General features: G+C 42.2%; 1 protein-coding gene across 2 annotated transcripts; it reads left to right on the plus strand.

The window, feature by feature from the left end:
• Positions 1–249: 249 nt before the first annotated feature.
• On the plus strand, positions 250–15,664 carry tmem125a (transmembrane protein 125a). Of its 2 annotated transcripts, XM_074634978.1 has the most exons (3): positions 292–517; positions 6,110–7,546; positions 12,581–15,664. In XM_074634978.1, exon 3 carries the CDS (start codon positions 13,019–13,021, stop codon positions 13,715–13,717), a length of 699 nt encoding a protein of 232 aa, XP_074491079.1. In that variant the 5' UTR covers positions 292–517; positions 6,110–7,546; positions 12,581–13,018; the 3' UTR covers positions 13,718–15,664. The 2 variants fall into 2 exon arrangements, with proteins under 2 accessions (XP_074491080.1, XP_074491079.1); XM_074634979.1 differs by lacking the exon at positions 6,110–7,546 and having other exon boundaries at positions 250–517.
• Positions 15,665–16,971: the final 1,307 nt, after the last annotated feature.

The following is a 16,971-nucleotide window of genomic DNA, read 5'->3' on the forward strand; positions in this document are numbered from 1 at the left end:
TTTCCTCCCCCTTGGAGACTGGATGGGTTAAACCACTTCTGCTCTGTATATATAAAACAAAAACAGAAAAAGCCTGCAGCTCATCGGCTGATATCACAACCACAGTGTGTGTTTTTATTTATAAGGAGCTGTCACACCCCGTGTCATGTGCTGCGGTTCCCCCACGGGGAGCCACGGAGGTCGATCCGCCGACTCTCTGCCTCCTCCCATCGGCGTCCTCCTGCACGCTGTGCGCGGCCACACCTGCATTAACCGGGGGAAGTCTGTCCGGTGGAGAGAGACCGAGAGAGGCGCAGAGACCGAGAGGCTTCTTCAGAGGAGCGGAGGAGGCAGGACGCGGAGCACCTTCAAGCTGCTCCTTTGGCTTTATTAGGCGACTCTACAGACACTTTGATCCGAAAAGGGTGAAGGCATGAAGGCATTGCAGCCGTGGAGGACACAGGGTGGGACATTATAGGATTAAAGACGAGGTAGATCCGGAATAGAAGAGGTCGAGTGTGAGCAGCTGAGCGCACAGGTAAGACTAAGAGGCTTCTGATAAACTAGATAGAAAAAGACAGGAACTGCCCCATTACAACTTTTTTTTTTTCTAATCAAACACCTTTTTACTTGTATCTATACGTTTTATTTTTTATTATCATTTTAAACTTATTTGTTGGTAGATTTTGTTTTGTTTATAGCTTATATTGTTTATTGTATATTGGTAGAATTTAAATTTTTTTATTCTTATTTTATTCTAACGTTTTTATCTATTCTTTTGTTATTATACTGCTTATTTGCAACAACAAAACCAAAGCAAATTCCTATATACCTCTTACACCTGGCAATAAACATGATTCTGATTCTGATTTTTAGGTGCTAAATTATCCATGTTTACCTTATTCCCCATGAAAACAACAATAATAAACAAAATTATTGTTATTAGTTAAATATAAGAATTCATACATCCTATATTAGGCAATCAATAACCTTGTGAGTTTATACTGAAATAATATCACGTGATACAATTTTAAAAAATGGCCTTAAATGTTACTGTGACATAATATTGTTTAATTAACTGTGGTGTCTTTGCATTCAGTTTTTCTTGTATATTTTTATTCAAAGGCAAATGGTAGCTTTGCCTTATTTATTTATTTACTTATTTCTTTTATAATAGGCAGATGATTTGGTTATATATTTATTTTTTCATGCTCTATTATTAATAAGTTTTCTTGTTACTTTTTTTTTTTTTTTTACCTATGACTTACCACATCATACTTCATACATCTTCAAAGACATCCAAAGTTTTGAGGTGAAAAGCAACCTTTGTTGTTTGTGAGGACTTGCTGTAAGGCTCATACAACAAATATTGATAAAATTGTCAAACACAAAAGCCATATTCTACTTCACCAATCACTGTAATGTTCTTACCTGCAACTGAATATTAAATCATTATAAAGTAAATACATTAGCAGACAAGACTGCAGATTCAGAAGCATTAACCTCTAAACATATCTATCGGTAATGAATTTAACTGTGAGATCTATATCAATTATAGTAATCTGGATTACGGTGAAACTTTTTTGTCAGTAGCAGCGAGGAAACATTTGTGTGTTTTGGACTTTCCCGAACGAATGAATAGGCAATTTTATTTCCATTAAAAACAAGGAAGTAAAACATGTTGACATTGTGTCACACCCTAACCTTTGCGCCAGCAGGATGGAAGTGCACATGATAGTGTCAATGGGCTACCCTCATTATACGCTGATGAGGTCAGTTCTGCTGCATTGTGGAAAATTCATAAACCACAGCGAGAGGAAGTGTTGTCAATGCTGTATTCAAGTTATTGCCATTGGAACGGATCAATACGCTGTCCATGCATGACTCCCTGGGCCACTTTGCTCATATAGATCTGTTGTAACTAATCTAACGACCAAAGACTAATCATGACCGGGCATCTGAAGTAGGTTACATGCTGTCACTCTCTCACTACGCCAAATAGCCTACACTTAGCAGATCTAACATTTAAAACAAGTCAGGCTGAAAACAACATGTGATAGACCTCATTAGAAAAAGAGCCTGGAGTCAACACAGGGCGCTGCTGGATGAAAGAACATCGGAGGAGGAAAACAAAGTGAGTCGGTGAGTGTGTCTGTGGATGACCGGGCAAAGTGGAGGAGTTATATGAGAGCTCTGTATAGGTGAGGTGTGTGTGTGACATAGATGCCAGACAAAGAGTGGAGTAGAGAGTATAGGACAGAATCTTAAATATCCCCGAGAGGCATTTTGTTTCACAGTCAGCAGATACAGTCAGGCATGTAGTGTGTTGTCAATAGCAGCTGTACCGACTGTCCACCTCTGTCCACCTATAATGTCACCTATAATCAATTAAATTCAACCAATTCAATATAGTGAAAGTTGGTGAAGAGTTAGATAATAGGTCTATAATAATTTTTGTGTTGAGGAAAGTCATTCTCTCTTTCAGAGTGCGAAGCATAACTTTATATTTAGACTTATTTGTCCCAGAGGGATATTTGTTTCCACAGCCAGGACACAGAAACATATAGATACATGCATAGCAACACATAGCAACATAGATATATAAAGATCAGACAAGCTCTCTTTAAGCTGCTCTATGCAAAACCTTTCAACAAGGCTCGCTTTGTGAGGCTGTCCTGTGCTAAATGCTGACATTAGTAGGCTGCATTGACAACGCCATGCAGATGTTTAGCAGGTATAGGCCTAATGTTGACCATGTTCACTATCTGAGTTTAGCTTGTGAGCATGCTAACATTTACTAATTAGCACTAAACCAGTGGACAACTCCAGGGTCTGAAAAGTGAAGTCAATGCTGAAGTGTCTTAAACTTGCATTCTTTCTAACAGCCAGCAGGGGGCGACTCCTCTGGTTGCAAAAAGAAGTCTGATTGTATAGAAGTCTTTGAGAAAATGACTCTACTTCTCACTTGATTTATTACCTCAGTAAACATTGTAAACATGAGTTTATGGTCTCAATCGGTAGTTTCAAGTCTTCTTCAATACAGCATGATGTTCATTTAGTAAAATATGGTCCCACTTAGAGTCAAATAGACCATAAAGCAGGGTATGCTTTAGGGCGTGGCTAAATTGTGATTGGCAGGTCGCTACCACGGCGTTGTCCGATCTGGGAGTTGTCCCTGTTTTCGAACTCTAACCCTTTCACAGTGTGTTTTCTGTTCATGAAAGTTAATTATAACCTTTTTGGTCATCTGAAAATGTCTTATTCAGCATTCGGTTGTATTGGCCGATGGCCAAAATGCCGAACTCGAGGCTTCCAAACGGCAGTCCACAAACCAATGGGTGATTTCACGGTGACTACGTCCACTTATACAGTCTATGCACTAAACACAAAGTACAGCTGCCTGAGGCTGATGGGAAAGTCTTTAGTTTTGCAGGTATTTGACTAGACTATTTCTTAGCCATTAGGATAGTTATTAGGCAACCAGGAAGTTATAGGACTAGGCCAAATAATAGTCTGGCACATAACCCCCTTTTTTTTCACATCTCGGTTTTTATACTGATTAAATCAAAAATAGATACGACGTGTAAAATACTGAGCTTCAGAGGGGCTGGTGGGACAGAACCAAGCTAGCTGTTTCCCCCCCGTTTCCAGTCTTTATGCTAAGCTAAGCTAATCGGCTGCTGGCTCTAGCTTTAGTGCACAGACATGGGATCAGCAGTGAAGTCAGTATGGGCTTCATTCCTCTGGGAAATGTACCAAACCACCAGTTTCTCAAACTAAATCATGTCACTTCAAGTAGTCAACAAATAAGACAGACAGCCAGACACGGAGCCAGCCATCTCATTCATTACAATCATTATCGCTAGACAGCCAATATCAAATTAGAATATGCTGAATATCACCTCTGAACCCACAAGAGGAAAAAACAAAGACTGAAGAAAGAAAAAAAAGCGAAGGCAGCTTCTTTCCCATCGTCAGCAGGAGTGAAGCAGAAGGGGACCAGCATGTTAATTGGTGATTTGATTAGCGTTTTAATATTGCAGCTGTGCACGACAGAGGAGAGCAACTGGCTGCCCAGAGGTTTCTCTTTTCTTTTTTTTATAATCAACAGTCACTCCTCCGATGCAGGGACTGACACAGCTTCATTATGCACGGCATTCAGTTAATTTCCTCCAACTTCCCCAAAAACAAAATCTGCATTTCTTTGCTGTAATTTGGTGAGGGAGATTATTTGACGGAAGCAGAAAAATATTCAAGCCATTTTGAGTTGGTTCCCAGCATTTAAGAGCCTCATTTGGCTCCTGCCTTGGTAAAAGGGGCTGAGATGGGGACCACAGCCTGTGCTAAACTGAACTAGACTGGGCTGGGCTACGTTTTTGTCAACAGCAGTGTGCACCACCACTGAGAGGAGGAAGCTCCATTTAAAAAGGGGGAAATGCCACATGCCGTACTAGATAACAGATTGAAAATGTATTCTGTGCTCTTTCATGATCAGGTTTTGATTAACTGGGCCTTTATTGTTAATGAGTGGTTGGGGTTAACAGTACTGAATTTTATGAATAGGTGGATTTCTAAAGTGATGGGTACAAGAGGGAATGAGGGGGGGGGGGCAATGACACCACATCTCTCTGAGAGAACAATGTAAACACCACAGCATGAAAACAGGTGCTGCACGCTGTGTTTATGTATGTGCCTGCATGCCACAGCGGCTTTGAGTCAGGCAGCATTACCTGGAGCCAGAGGGGGATCTGTGGCATAGACAAGTAATCCCCCCGACCCTATGCACACACATTTCTCTCTCCGACACCAAAACGCCAGAGCAGACAGCAGACGGGCAGAGAGATAAGAAAGTTAGCAGATAAAGGAGAATTGGTGGCGAGACGGAGGAGGAGAGGAGAGAGAGGTAGAACAAAGTGAGGAAGGTGTGGAAGGCCGGGGAGATAAGGAAGGATCGGAGGGAAAACAGATGGAGATGAGCGTGTGCGTGCGTGTGTGTGTGTGTGTGTGTGTGGATAAAGGTGTCGGGGGGGCAGGTCTTGGCTGGTCGTGCCGGTTGGGGTGATGCTGTGCCATAAGCTGAGAAATGAGCTCGCTCAGAAAGGGTGGAATTAAACCATCTGAGATGAGCCAGAGAGAGTCAGAGGGAGAATTGAAATGGGAAGAGGCTGTTTAAAGTCTCCAGAAATGTCAATGACCGTTAAGACTAAGAGTCTACAAGCTGTTGTGCAGCATGGCACAATGCTTACCTCGTTAACCATTTTAGTTTAGCGTGTCAGCATGCTAAGATCATCTTATTAGCACCAAACACAAAGTACAGCTGAGGCTTAGTTAAAATCTGGTCATAAAGTATTAAACAGTAATTGTAGCATGGTGGCGCCCGATAAAGAGGATCACCAAAGTGATTAGAATTCATCCTGAGAGCCGTTATCAAATGTCTTGGCAATCATCCCATAGATGTCCAGACATTTAACTCAAAACCACAAAATGTCAATCTCATAGTGGTCATTATGTTACATTCTCTATGGATCATGAAAAGGTACAAAATTAGTACCATCCTCTAGGAAAATGCTGGTAAAATATGCAAGTGGCTGGTATATTTGCTTCACTCACCAGCCAAACAAAAAAATCTATTGAGTGGCTGGTCAAATTTAAACATTCAGCCATTTGTCCAGTGGACAAAAAAAGTTAATTTTGCATCCTGACCATGAATATCTGCACAAAATTGTGTGTCAATCCAATCCAGTACATGTTGACCTGCTGGTGGCGCTAGATGAAAAGTCAGGGTATCATCAGTCATTAGAGATAATCCTCTCAACCATGAATGTCATGGCATTCCATCCGATATATACAATATATAATAAATAGCCATACTGCTGTGTGGTTTAAGTGGCTCATACTTTGATTGACTTTATAATTCAGATGATACAATAAAAGACGATAATCATACATCAGTTCCTAGAGATGAAGCATTTTGAGATGATGCTGTGTGAGTGATATAAGCTGTAACTCGTTGGCAGAACAGGGTTGGACTAAATAGGTAAGCCCTGCAAAGCTGAGCCATAGTGGTGAGAGTACAGTACAGTATAGTGCAGCTGATGTAAAGGTCTTTCTTCCTCTCTTTCTGTCTTAGGTTTTCCCTTGTGATCCCCGACAGAGCGAGGACAGTGACACTGACTCGGCCATTGTCTCCTCACTGTTTCCGGACAGAGTGAGGCTCCCCGGGTGCCTCCGCTGTCCATTGTGACCGTAGAGAAGAAAGAAAGCTCCAGCTTGTCTGCAAAAAGACCTATTCAGCATCATTTTTCTTTGCCAGCTACATTTGCAACCCCAAGAACAGCCAGTGAAGTCTCAGCACTATCCCTAGCCCCGAGCCTATCCCTCCATCCTCGGCCCCCTCTCCTCTAACCCCCTTATCCCTATCCCACTTCCCCAGCCTCAGACTTTGCCCCATTCGGAGTCCCAGATGACAGCTCAGAAACATCCGTTACCCTCCCACTCCACACGAGCCTTCTTTCCTCTCCCTCCAGCCCCTGTGGCGCTTGGCACCGATGCCCATCACATAGACAGATGGAGCCAACCCTGACCCCTCTCCTCGCCCGTGGGGACGCCAAGAGAATCAACGCCTGACTAGAGGAGAGGGGGTGTGTGTGAGTGTGCATGGGGGGCGGAGGGGGGAGGAGACAGGAAGGAGAGAGTATTGCTTTGTCACCACGGCAACACATCGCCCAGTCTCCCGTGGACTCCCCTTCAGCCCACAGCAGGAAATCCAACAGCAGGACCAGAAGGACTCCCTGAGTTGTGCCTGACATATTTTTACTTTATTTGGCAGAAATATCTCGTTCAATGTTCATGTGGAGAGAAGATGCAAACGTTGACAAAATTCTAAATATAGCAAACATCATTTAAAAAGAAACAGGAAACCACAAGAAGACTGATATAAAAACGCTGAAGGAAACGCCCACTCCTCGGTTTTAAAGTGTTGCTTAAGTTTCACTCTGAGCCCCACTCTTCCTTTCCCCTCTGGCCTCTGTGATCTAAATGAATTACAGTAAGAAAAGCTGCAGCACTTTTGGCAGAAATATTACCATTTTTCCTGGCACGTGGGAGAAGAAAGACACTTTTTTCATTGTGCTTCCCACACGTGAATAAAGCAGAAGAAGCTTTTCCCTGATAGCAAAAAGTAAATACATGTGGGACTCCAGTCAGTGCTTCCTTGCGTACATGTATGCCTTCATCTATGCTGTAACGTCGTGCATTACACCACTGCTAACTGGTCCCAACACTGACTTTGTGTCGAGGCATTTGCAGTTTCATCCTCCTGATTAAACATCCCACCTGAGTCCCTGCAATTTCTTACAAGAAGCAAGATTTTGGCACTTTCACTGGATGTTGTTGCCGTCTTCTACCCTCCTCTGCCGACCGGCATTCTGATTAGTATGTAATGCCAGACTACCAATTTTAAAAGAAGCACGCATCAACAATAAAATGAGACACTAATGGCTGGTGAAATGATTTCAGCGGGCTGACATAACAGAGGGGGGAATACCGGAGTCCCAATGCTTCCCAGGTAATTGGAGTGCAGCACAGTGTTTTTTACTCCAAAGCACAGCTCCTCTGGTGACCTTGCAGGCTGAAAACCTGGAGGAGGCAGAAACAGAGAGAGAAAAGAGAATGATGCCCAAGGTTTATCTGTGGGATTTTTCATCATTACTCTCAGTGCATTAGCATAACAGAGAATGTTTGGACGGTTAGCGTGTCTTCAGTCATTTTAGTTTGGCTGAGCGTCCAGCGCACACTTAATATTCCTGTCAATTAAAAGAAATCCATTTTGGATTTTCTTCAGAGAGAGTATCTGTTTCAATTAAATTGTGATAATGATCACTGGTGCAGCTCTCAATAGCCTCTGTGAGATACTTCAGACGGTGAAAATACGCTGATATAACCATAGTTTTTTGATGAGTATAAGTAACTGTCATATTCACTGTTTCATTGAGTTTTTCTTTGATTTTGCAGGAGTTTGGCTTGTCAATCCAAAACTCCTTAATTGGACCAAATGAAAGGATAAAGTGGATCATCAGTATGTTGTTTTTTATTCATTTTTACAGTCAGACACAGTAGCACATCCGTCTTTTATGAATATGCAAGGAGCATTGTGGGAGTTGTGTGAAACTTCACAGCTAAGGTGTGAAGATTCGTCGTTAGACTTAATGCACAGGAGGTTTATAGTGCTCAGGTGTAGAGGACTGAAACGTTTCATTCCAGACAAAAGGCGTCTTTAGAGTGTGCGACAACAACGATCGTGTAGGTTTATTGGGAGATGGGTCTAATAAAATCTTGTTAGCAGTCTGTTTCGGACTGTACAATATCAGTTTGAGACATGTCAGGTTGTGGCATGAATACCTGGGGAATCGTAGTGCTAGTGTCAACGGCAATATTTACGTTATTGACGGTGTCTAGAAGCCACAGAGGCTAACAATTTAGCAAGCTAGGGAGTGGATAACAATGCAGTAAATGCAAAGACATAATGACAGAGGAAATACATCCACGGCCTCTGACACGTCACAACTCGTGAACTCGGAGCTTTCAGAAACTTTCGACTTAAATGAAATTAAATCCAATGCTATAAGGGAACCATAACATTCATGAGGCAATCGCCGCGTGGAGAACGGAGTGGTCACAGCCGGTGTGCACGGTGCAGTGGCTCCAGGCCTGCAGCCCTGCAGGGAAAGCTCTACCGCTGGGAAAATTTCCTCACCATGACATCTCTATTCGCATGTCTACATATTTTTTTGAACTGTTGTTTTTGTCATGAATACTTTCACACAGAATGCCAATATTATGCAGCGAAAAAGGGACTTTTTTTCAGAACGAGGTAGATTTTTCCAAGCTTTCGCACCTTGAATAAATGCATCAAGCAATAAAGTTGTGCGAAACAGGTTGAGTTGCGCCTAAGGCTCCGTAGTTCGAATCAAGACGGCAAACTTTTTTACTCTTTTCAACCTTGACAAAGGTAACGCAGACAATATCTGCTCCTTCCATTCTTACCTTTCACAATAAAAGCCCAAGACATATAATATACTCAGGCGAGTATTTCGCATTGTTGTTTATTCGTCACGCCCCTGGTGTGTAAAGGCCTTAAAGGGGCCTTTAGCGACTTTAATTCCAGATAACCAGAACGCTAAGGTGTCTTGGAAAGTCATGTGGAGTTGTGTAAATTGTTTGTGCCTCTATACCTGTTTTCTTGTACTTAACAGGAGGCCAGCGGAGAGTGAAGCAGTGAATCAGTGCTTTTGTAAAGATATTTATGGGGTAGAGGTCACATAAGCGATAAAAGAGGAAAGGCAGACACAGTCCAGCGGTTCTGTGTGTGTACGTGTCTATGGGGATTGGAGTGAGAGGCACAACATGGACTAAGATATACTTGCGTCGTTAAGAGTTCGATTTCATCTTATGATCTTTGTTGCGTGCCATCGCCTCTCGCTCCATCACCCGGTTGTGTCCCTGCCTCACTTTACTGCGAGCTCTCCGACGAAACAGAAAATAATCTTTCATAAAGTTGTGCTGTATGAAGGGAGGTGATATTTTCAAACCTTTAATAAGACAAAGAGGTGGGTAGTGGTGGAGTGTCACATATATTGTTTTTGTCACCTTTACACCTTTGGCGCCTCAACCTCAGACACAAAAAAACACACACCTCAATTACTGTGCTATTTCTGTGGTGCTATCTGTCGGTGACACTGAGCTCAAACCAGCTGGGATTAATTAGTGACTCAACAAACGCACACACACACACACACACACACACCTTCATCTCTGTCTTTCTGTGTGAAATATACACAAGCACATCGTAAGAGAATAAATACACATGCCAACACACACATGCACATCATCTTTTACTACTCATTTACTCCTGCAAAACACACTCACAAACACACACACACACACACACACACTATCATCCATCAGATGCAGGATGAGAAAAGCTTCCAGAACAGCATGTTGCCAATAAACACCCCTCCTTCTCCGCTGTAATTACTTCACTCTTCATTTCACACCTTGTATATGCACTTCATATCTCCCCGTGTCACAGCGTTGCTGCTCCGCCTCAGCACGAGGCGATACCTGTCCACGCTAATAAGAAATGTGATCTAGCATTTAGTTTACAGTCTTTTCTAAACAGGGATGAATAAGACTGATAGAAACGTGTTTCTGTCGCTGAATTTTAACTGGTTTCTAGAGGTACCACCAAGTTAAAAACAAGATATTCCAGTTTAAATGTGAGATCATGTTCTGCTTGTTCGGATTGACGTTTTATTTTGCAGAACGACGTTTGTTGTGTTAGCAAAAATCCACGACCGGTGAGGACAAGCCGTAACTCTGTCAGTCTGTGTTGGGGCGCGTGGGCTCCTGCCGCACACTGCTGACTTTGATAGAAATAAAGCCGCTGACAGGTTTTAAAAGACAAGCTGTCGAAAGCCATAACCTTGAGGATGTTTGTTTGTGTGCGTGTGTGTGTGTGTGTGCTGTATATGTTTACATGATTATGTTATGGGGGTGTGATGAGGTTACAAACTACAGATTAAATATGCTGAGGTAAAGTAAAGACTGGAGGAAGAGAGGAGGGGGAATAGAAGAGAAAATATTAGAAAATAATGAAATTGGCAGGTATGACAATGCACACAATAGGGAGAAAAAAACTTTAACTGGATTTAAGGTAGTGGAGAGTTCAAATGGCAGGATTCATTGAGGGACATGGTGTGGGTGTGTGTTTGGGAGGATGAGAGAATGAAAATTTACATTTGTGCATTAGCTGTTTGATTGTGTGTGTGTGTGTGTGTGTGTGTGTGGGCATTGTTTATTCTATCGGCAGCTGATGCTTGTTTCATCCAGCCACCTCTGTAGTGGCAACTCATTAGCATAGTGATAATGAGAGATAGAAAAGGTTGCCGGTGTCAGCACACCAAGCTTTTTACACAGTCAAAACAGCAAGTTTGGAAGTTCAGAGAAACTGTGCATGTGTACATCTTTGGTTTGACGGATTTTTATTAGGGCTATTAATCTGTTGAAATATTTATTATGATGATTGTCCATGATTAATCGCAAATTAATCGCACATTTTTTATCTGTTCAAAATGTACGCTCAATATGCTCAAATCATAACATGGTAAACTCAAGCCCAACAGGCAACAACAGCTGTCAGTGTGTCAGTGTGCTGATTTGTCTATGACTTGCCCCAAAACTGCATGTGATTATCATAAAGTGGGCATGTCTGTAAAGGGGAGACTCGTGGGTACCAATAGAACCCATTTTCATTCACATATCTTGAGGTCAGAGGTCAAGGGAACCTTTTGAAAATGACCATGCCAGTTTTTCCTCACCAAAGTTTTGCCCAACTTTGGAGAGTTATTTAGCCTCCTTCCTCCTCTAGTAGGGTTTTTTAGTTTTATATGATACCAGTATCTTCACTCTAGCTTTAAAACTGAGCCCGCTGCAACCTCCGAAAGATGGATTGCGTTAAGGTGTTAAAGAAATTAGGTAACACGTTATTAACGCGTTGACTTTGACAGCCCTAATTTTTATCCACCACATACGGCAAAGATACACAAACCTAGAGAGAGTAGGGTGACACCAAGCTGAATAGTACTGTTTTACTGATGTCTTTTGTATGTCTCACCACCACACCCCGCATCACTGTTGGGTGTTACTGTGAAGTTACTCTTTAACTTGGCTTATACAGATCAAGGTTTGCAAAACAAACAGATATTAAACCTGTATTTCTTTGTTCAGAGAGTACTTGGATGGTCAGAACAAAGAGGGTTTAAAGGCCACAGTTTAGTGCTCATGTAAAACCAGTTTCTGTGTACCTTGAGCTCAGCCAGACACCACTGAAACTGGCTAGTTAAGCAACCCCTAAACTCTGCGTTGTGCTGTGTAGCCTAAAGGAATGATGGATGGGAAGCCTGCCTCTATTTCTGTGCTGTCATTGTCTGATCAGGAACAGAATATACAGTAGGCTATGTACTGGTTAGTCATACAGTTAGCTCACAGTCAACTCAGACCCAGCACACTATAAAAGATCAAGTTTTTTTTAGCTATCTGCCTGTTTACCAAGTATTATGCAAAGTTCCCAACTAGGGCTGCAACTAATGATTATTTTCATTGTCGATTTAAACTGTTCATTATTTTCTTTCCTCCTTTGAGGAGTAAAGAAACAAGAAAATATTCACATTTAAGAAGCTGGAATCAGAGAAATTTGACTTTTCTTTCTTAAAACAATACTCAAACCGATTAATCCATTAAAGAAATAGTTGTTGATTAATTTAATTGTTGACAACTAATCGATTAATCGTTGCAGCTCTAGTCGCAACACCAGCATGTTCATACATGAGACATGTTGATTTGAATTTACTAAATTTGTATGGAGCGCTGAGCTATAACCAAATAACCTCGAGCATATCTCTTATAAATTAGCAAAGTTGCACAGCTACCAGTGGCAGAGAGGGAACACATGATGAGCAAATAAAACACTGCTTCATAGATATATGGCAAGTGGAATCACACACTGCACAAACCCTGATACATCTACATCTGTCTTCTTCAGGTGACTGCTGCTGCCGCTCTGCAAAACCAGACTGGAAATTCTGTGGCTGTTTGGATTCGTTGCCTTCGATGTTGAAGCTGAAAGGAGGATTTGGATCCACTTCTGTATCCAGTTAGTGTGAGCTGCAAGGATTTTTATTCACACAGGACCAAGAGACCTGAACTGATGTTGTTGAGCCTTTGAATAGAGGCCAAAAAAGCTACAAATACACTGAGCTCAGTCACGTGTTTTAGTGCATTTGGTGCATTACATTCATTTCCTCTGCATATTTGCCCCCAACTCAAGCCACCTTTATCGGGATAACATACGGAGCAACCCTGTGAAACAAGTCATTTTCCGCTGGTCCTGACGAAATAAGGACTGAAAGGATTGTCAGGTGGATTCCGTCTTCTCCGTGGTGGTGGCGACTTTATTCAGCAGGCTGGGAGTGGCATCAGGATGCCTGAACTGGACGACTTTCCCCCCCTGAGGGGTCCGAGAGGCCCCGAGCAGGGCCTAAATGGTCCAGCAGACCCACTTCGGATTCAGCACGGCATCCTGGAGGAGCAGGTGGAGCTGTGGTGGTTCAGAGATCCTGGGAAGTCTCTGCTCTGCTACTGCGTGGCTGTACTTCTAATCCTGGGCTGCGGGCTGGGCGGGGTCGGCCTCCTCTCCACCACCACCAGCGTCTCAAGCGAGTGGCGGCTGGGCGTGGGCACGGCCCTCTGCCTGCTGGCCCTGGGGGTCCTGCTCAAACAGCTGCTCAGCTCGGCCGTGCAGGACATGAATTGCGTTCGAAGCCGACAGCGGATCAATATGTTAAAAAGTGGCGGTTTATCTGACCTCCTTGTGGTTTTGATCACAGGGCTGTCGCTGGTGATCTGTGGAGGGGTCCTACTACGCCTGGCCTTGGCTAACCACATGCCGAAGCCTGGCCAAGCCCTTAATGACATGTACATCTCCGGAGTGGTTTTGCTAGCTGGAGGGGGGGCTGCAGTTGTGGGCGTTGGAATATACTCTGTTGTGGTCGTCCTGCTTGAGAGGACGAGGCACGGACGAAGGCTGGTGGACCGGGTGTTGAATATCTTCACTGTTTCTGGACACATGGACCGCCAGGGTCGCAGAGAGACTACCTCCAGTCTGGCTAATCTCATATGAGACACTACGACAGTGTATTTTTGCTCTCCATGTCAGAACATTTAGCCTCAACTAAATTAGAGCAGCCCAAAATATTACAAGAAATCTGAAGATTCAGCCCTTAACATGCTTCAGCTTTGTGTATGAGGCAAAATGATGAAATTTGTAATATGTGCTTGGTGACGATGTCCGCATTAAGCAATCAAATCTCAGTCACAGAGCGAGGATGAAAGGACTGAGGAGTAACACACTGACGGCTATGCTCACAATGCAGCTGAAAATGTCCCAATTCAGATTTATTTCTCAACATGTGACAAATTCAGATGCTGTGCTATGTAATGTACACATGAGTGACATCTGAAAGCTTAAATCAGCATTTTATTTAAGTTCTATAAATCTTACTTATTATTACTAACCATTCACATAGGACAAATGCCAACATTTTGGTGCCTGTGGCAGTTTGGTATAGAGGGAGTGTTAGTATGCAGGACAGCAACAAAAGCATGGAACAGAAGTTTTAAAAACGTTGACCCAAGTGGTATTTAGGGAGATTCAGTGAAATGAAAAGCACATATATCAGCTGAAACACATCTTAAACTAAAGGGAGAAGTGCAATCTTTTGATATTATTGTTATCGGACTGATGCAGCTGTCTGGAATCAAACACAAAGGCCTGTGGTGTGAGCATGGCCTATACAATGAAATTGGTCATTTGGTTTATACTGTATGAAGCTCTTCTCCACAGCACTTCTACACAGATGAAGAGACAGAAACATTGCCAAAGTCGACAAAAGAGAGTGATAAGAGGGGTCAGCTACAAATTGGACTGTCACACATTCAAGATAATTCATCAGTTATAAACATGTATCCTATAAAAGTGTCCTTGGGCCACACTGATCACTACCTGCTCCATTATTGTACCATAACATGAATAAGAACACCAGCTGAAAGGCTAACATGTAAATGGCAGAATGAGTGAATGAGTGATAGATGGGACAACGTAAATATATAATATATATAAAAACATATTTTTAAATTATCTTTGTGATTCCTGCACCTCCCTCACTCTGTCCATGTTCATATGAAGATATGAACATATTCAGCTGACACATTTGAGGATGGTCAATAGCTCAGTGAGGCTAAACTCTGGATAACTGGAATGACTTCTCCCTGTGATCTCATTTCTTTCCTCAGTTTAATAATAATATACCATAATATATTCAGTATAGGGCAGTGGTGTTTGTCACAGACCTGGTCGAAACATTTGGCCGCCTGTACACATGATACAAGACAACATGATTGTTGCAGAATTACATCACAGCACTTAAGAATGTATGGATTATTTGTGTTTTTGTGCATCAACGCAGTATTGTCTTCACCTCGTTTTCCTTAAACCTGCTTTAATCTATATTTTTGATATTAACATCGAATCAAATTACTCTATGTAGGCTTGATGTAAAATGGTCATTCATGATTGTGCTGAAGTCATGGAGAATCAGAGTTTTTTTTAGCCTCTTAGCTGTTTTTATTATATGGATGAGTCTCATTGCTCTCATTGATCCTTGTTGGAAACACTTTCAGCCATAAAGCTCTGATAAACCCCACTGTACACCACCTACACACCACCAACGGGCAAACAACTATGATGAACTCGCTAGCATCTCGCTAGCTAAAGATCCAAATATTTTCCTGAGGAGTTGGTGGAGACCAAATCAGAGCTAAAAGGATAAAGAGCTACTGGATTTACATTTATCAGAAACCGAACTCTATATAAATGTGTCTGTTGAATGTGTAAGTAGGGAATGGCTGCAGTCCATAAACACAGTTTGGACTTGTCATTGTCAACTTTTGTTATTTCAAAGGTGGATGTTTCTAACGAGTTGCAGATTCACATGGCAGCATCGAGCACACACACAAGCAGCGGACAGTCATTAATCAAAGAAAGCAAATAAATGTATTTCCCAAAGCGTTTAACTTTTATTTATTAAAGAGGTGGCGTTTTCAAAAGGCAAAGAGTGTTTGGTGAACTAACCAGCTACGTAGTCTACAGGTTTTCAAGCACTCTGTGAGGGTTGTGTCTAGAAGGTAACCCGCATGTTGTGAAACTCTCGCGAAATGGTTGAGGTTAGGCATTGACCCAAGCCCTGAGGAAGAACACCAGGCTTTGTAGCAAATTTTTGTAGTGGCCAAATGGTGGAATTACAACTTTTTCCCATTGACTTACATTAAAGAAGAGACATCTGTAAATCAGAGGATATATATATATATATTTAAAGTAACTTAACTTCCAATAACAAACACTTTAATAGCCCTTAAATAATTAGGTCCTATAATTTGTAAAACTACACTAATTGCCGAAACCAGTTATTTTTCTTCCTCCATTCATGTGAATGAGACCGAGGCTGGACCGAGAGCTGGGAGGCCGGGTTGAAGGAAACGCTACTATGCCCGCTCTATGGGCCCAATGGATGCAGAAGATCGACGGAAGTAACTTTATACTCCGAAGCCAAACTTTTTTTGCTTCATGTGCCACTAAGCAATGTTGAGCAACGGGGCCTACCTCCAACACTGTATCCAGTTCTCTTTATACATCCATGCATTGACCGTGAATAGTTAAGGTTAGGATAGGTTGTCGGACAGCGGGTCTCTGTGAGAGTTTCACAGGTTTTCATAACTTGTGGGTTACCTTCTAGACGCGACCCTCTGTGAGGCTCTCTTTCCCTTCGTGATGTTGGAGGAGACTGTCCTGGTGCATTCTGGGAAAGGTTTTGAAGGGGCATAAAATACATAAGATGACATAAAACTGTCCTAATGAATCTCAGGTCAGGTGCTGTGATTGCTAACAAATTCAACATGAGAGGTTAATGCAATAGTGATATGGTGTGTATCAGTCAGCTTGATTGATTGATTGCCCTCTGATGGCTAAGATCAAGATAGATAGCTGCAATCTTGCCATGACAAAGTTTGGATGGCGTCATATATTTCTACCGAAAATGTGACATACATTCAAGAAACTGGGATCCTTTTACAAGATGTACAGAAAGAGTAAGAGGATGAGTCAGCAGCACAATTCCTTTGACTCTAAGTTATATGGATATGTTTATAGTGAGAGTAACTTCAATTTATTTAAATCCCTGAAGCACTTAAGTAAAAGAAAGGAGGCACATTATTTCGATTTGGATCAATTTGAAGAATCTCAGTGCACGTCTTTAAAAATGGTTTACAAAAAATGTGTTTAATTTTCGCATGAGGCTGCAGTTTGGGGGACAATTGTAG

Source organism: Sebastes fasciatus, chromosome 5 (assembly GCF_043250625.1).
Source record: "Sebastes fasciatus isolate fSebFas1 chromosome 5, fSebFas1.pri, whole genome shotgun sequence".
Classification (NCBI taxonomy): Eukaryota; Metazoa; Chordata; class Actinopteri; order Perciformes; family Sebastidae; genus Sebastes; species Sebastes fasciatus.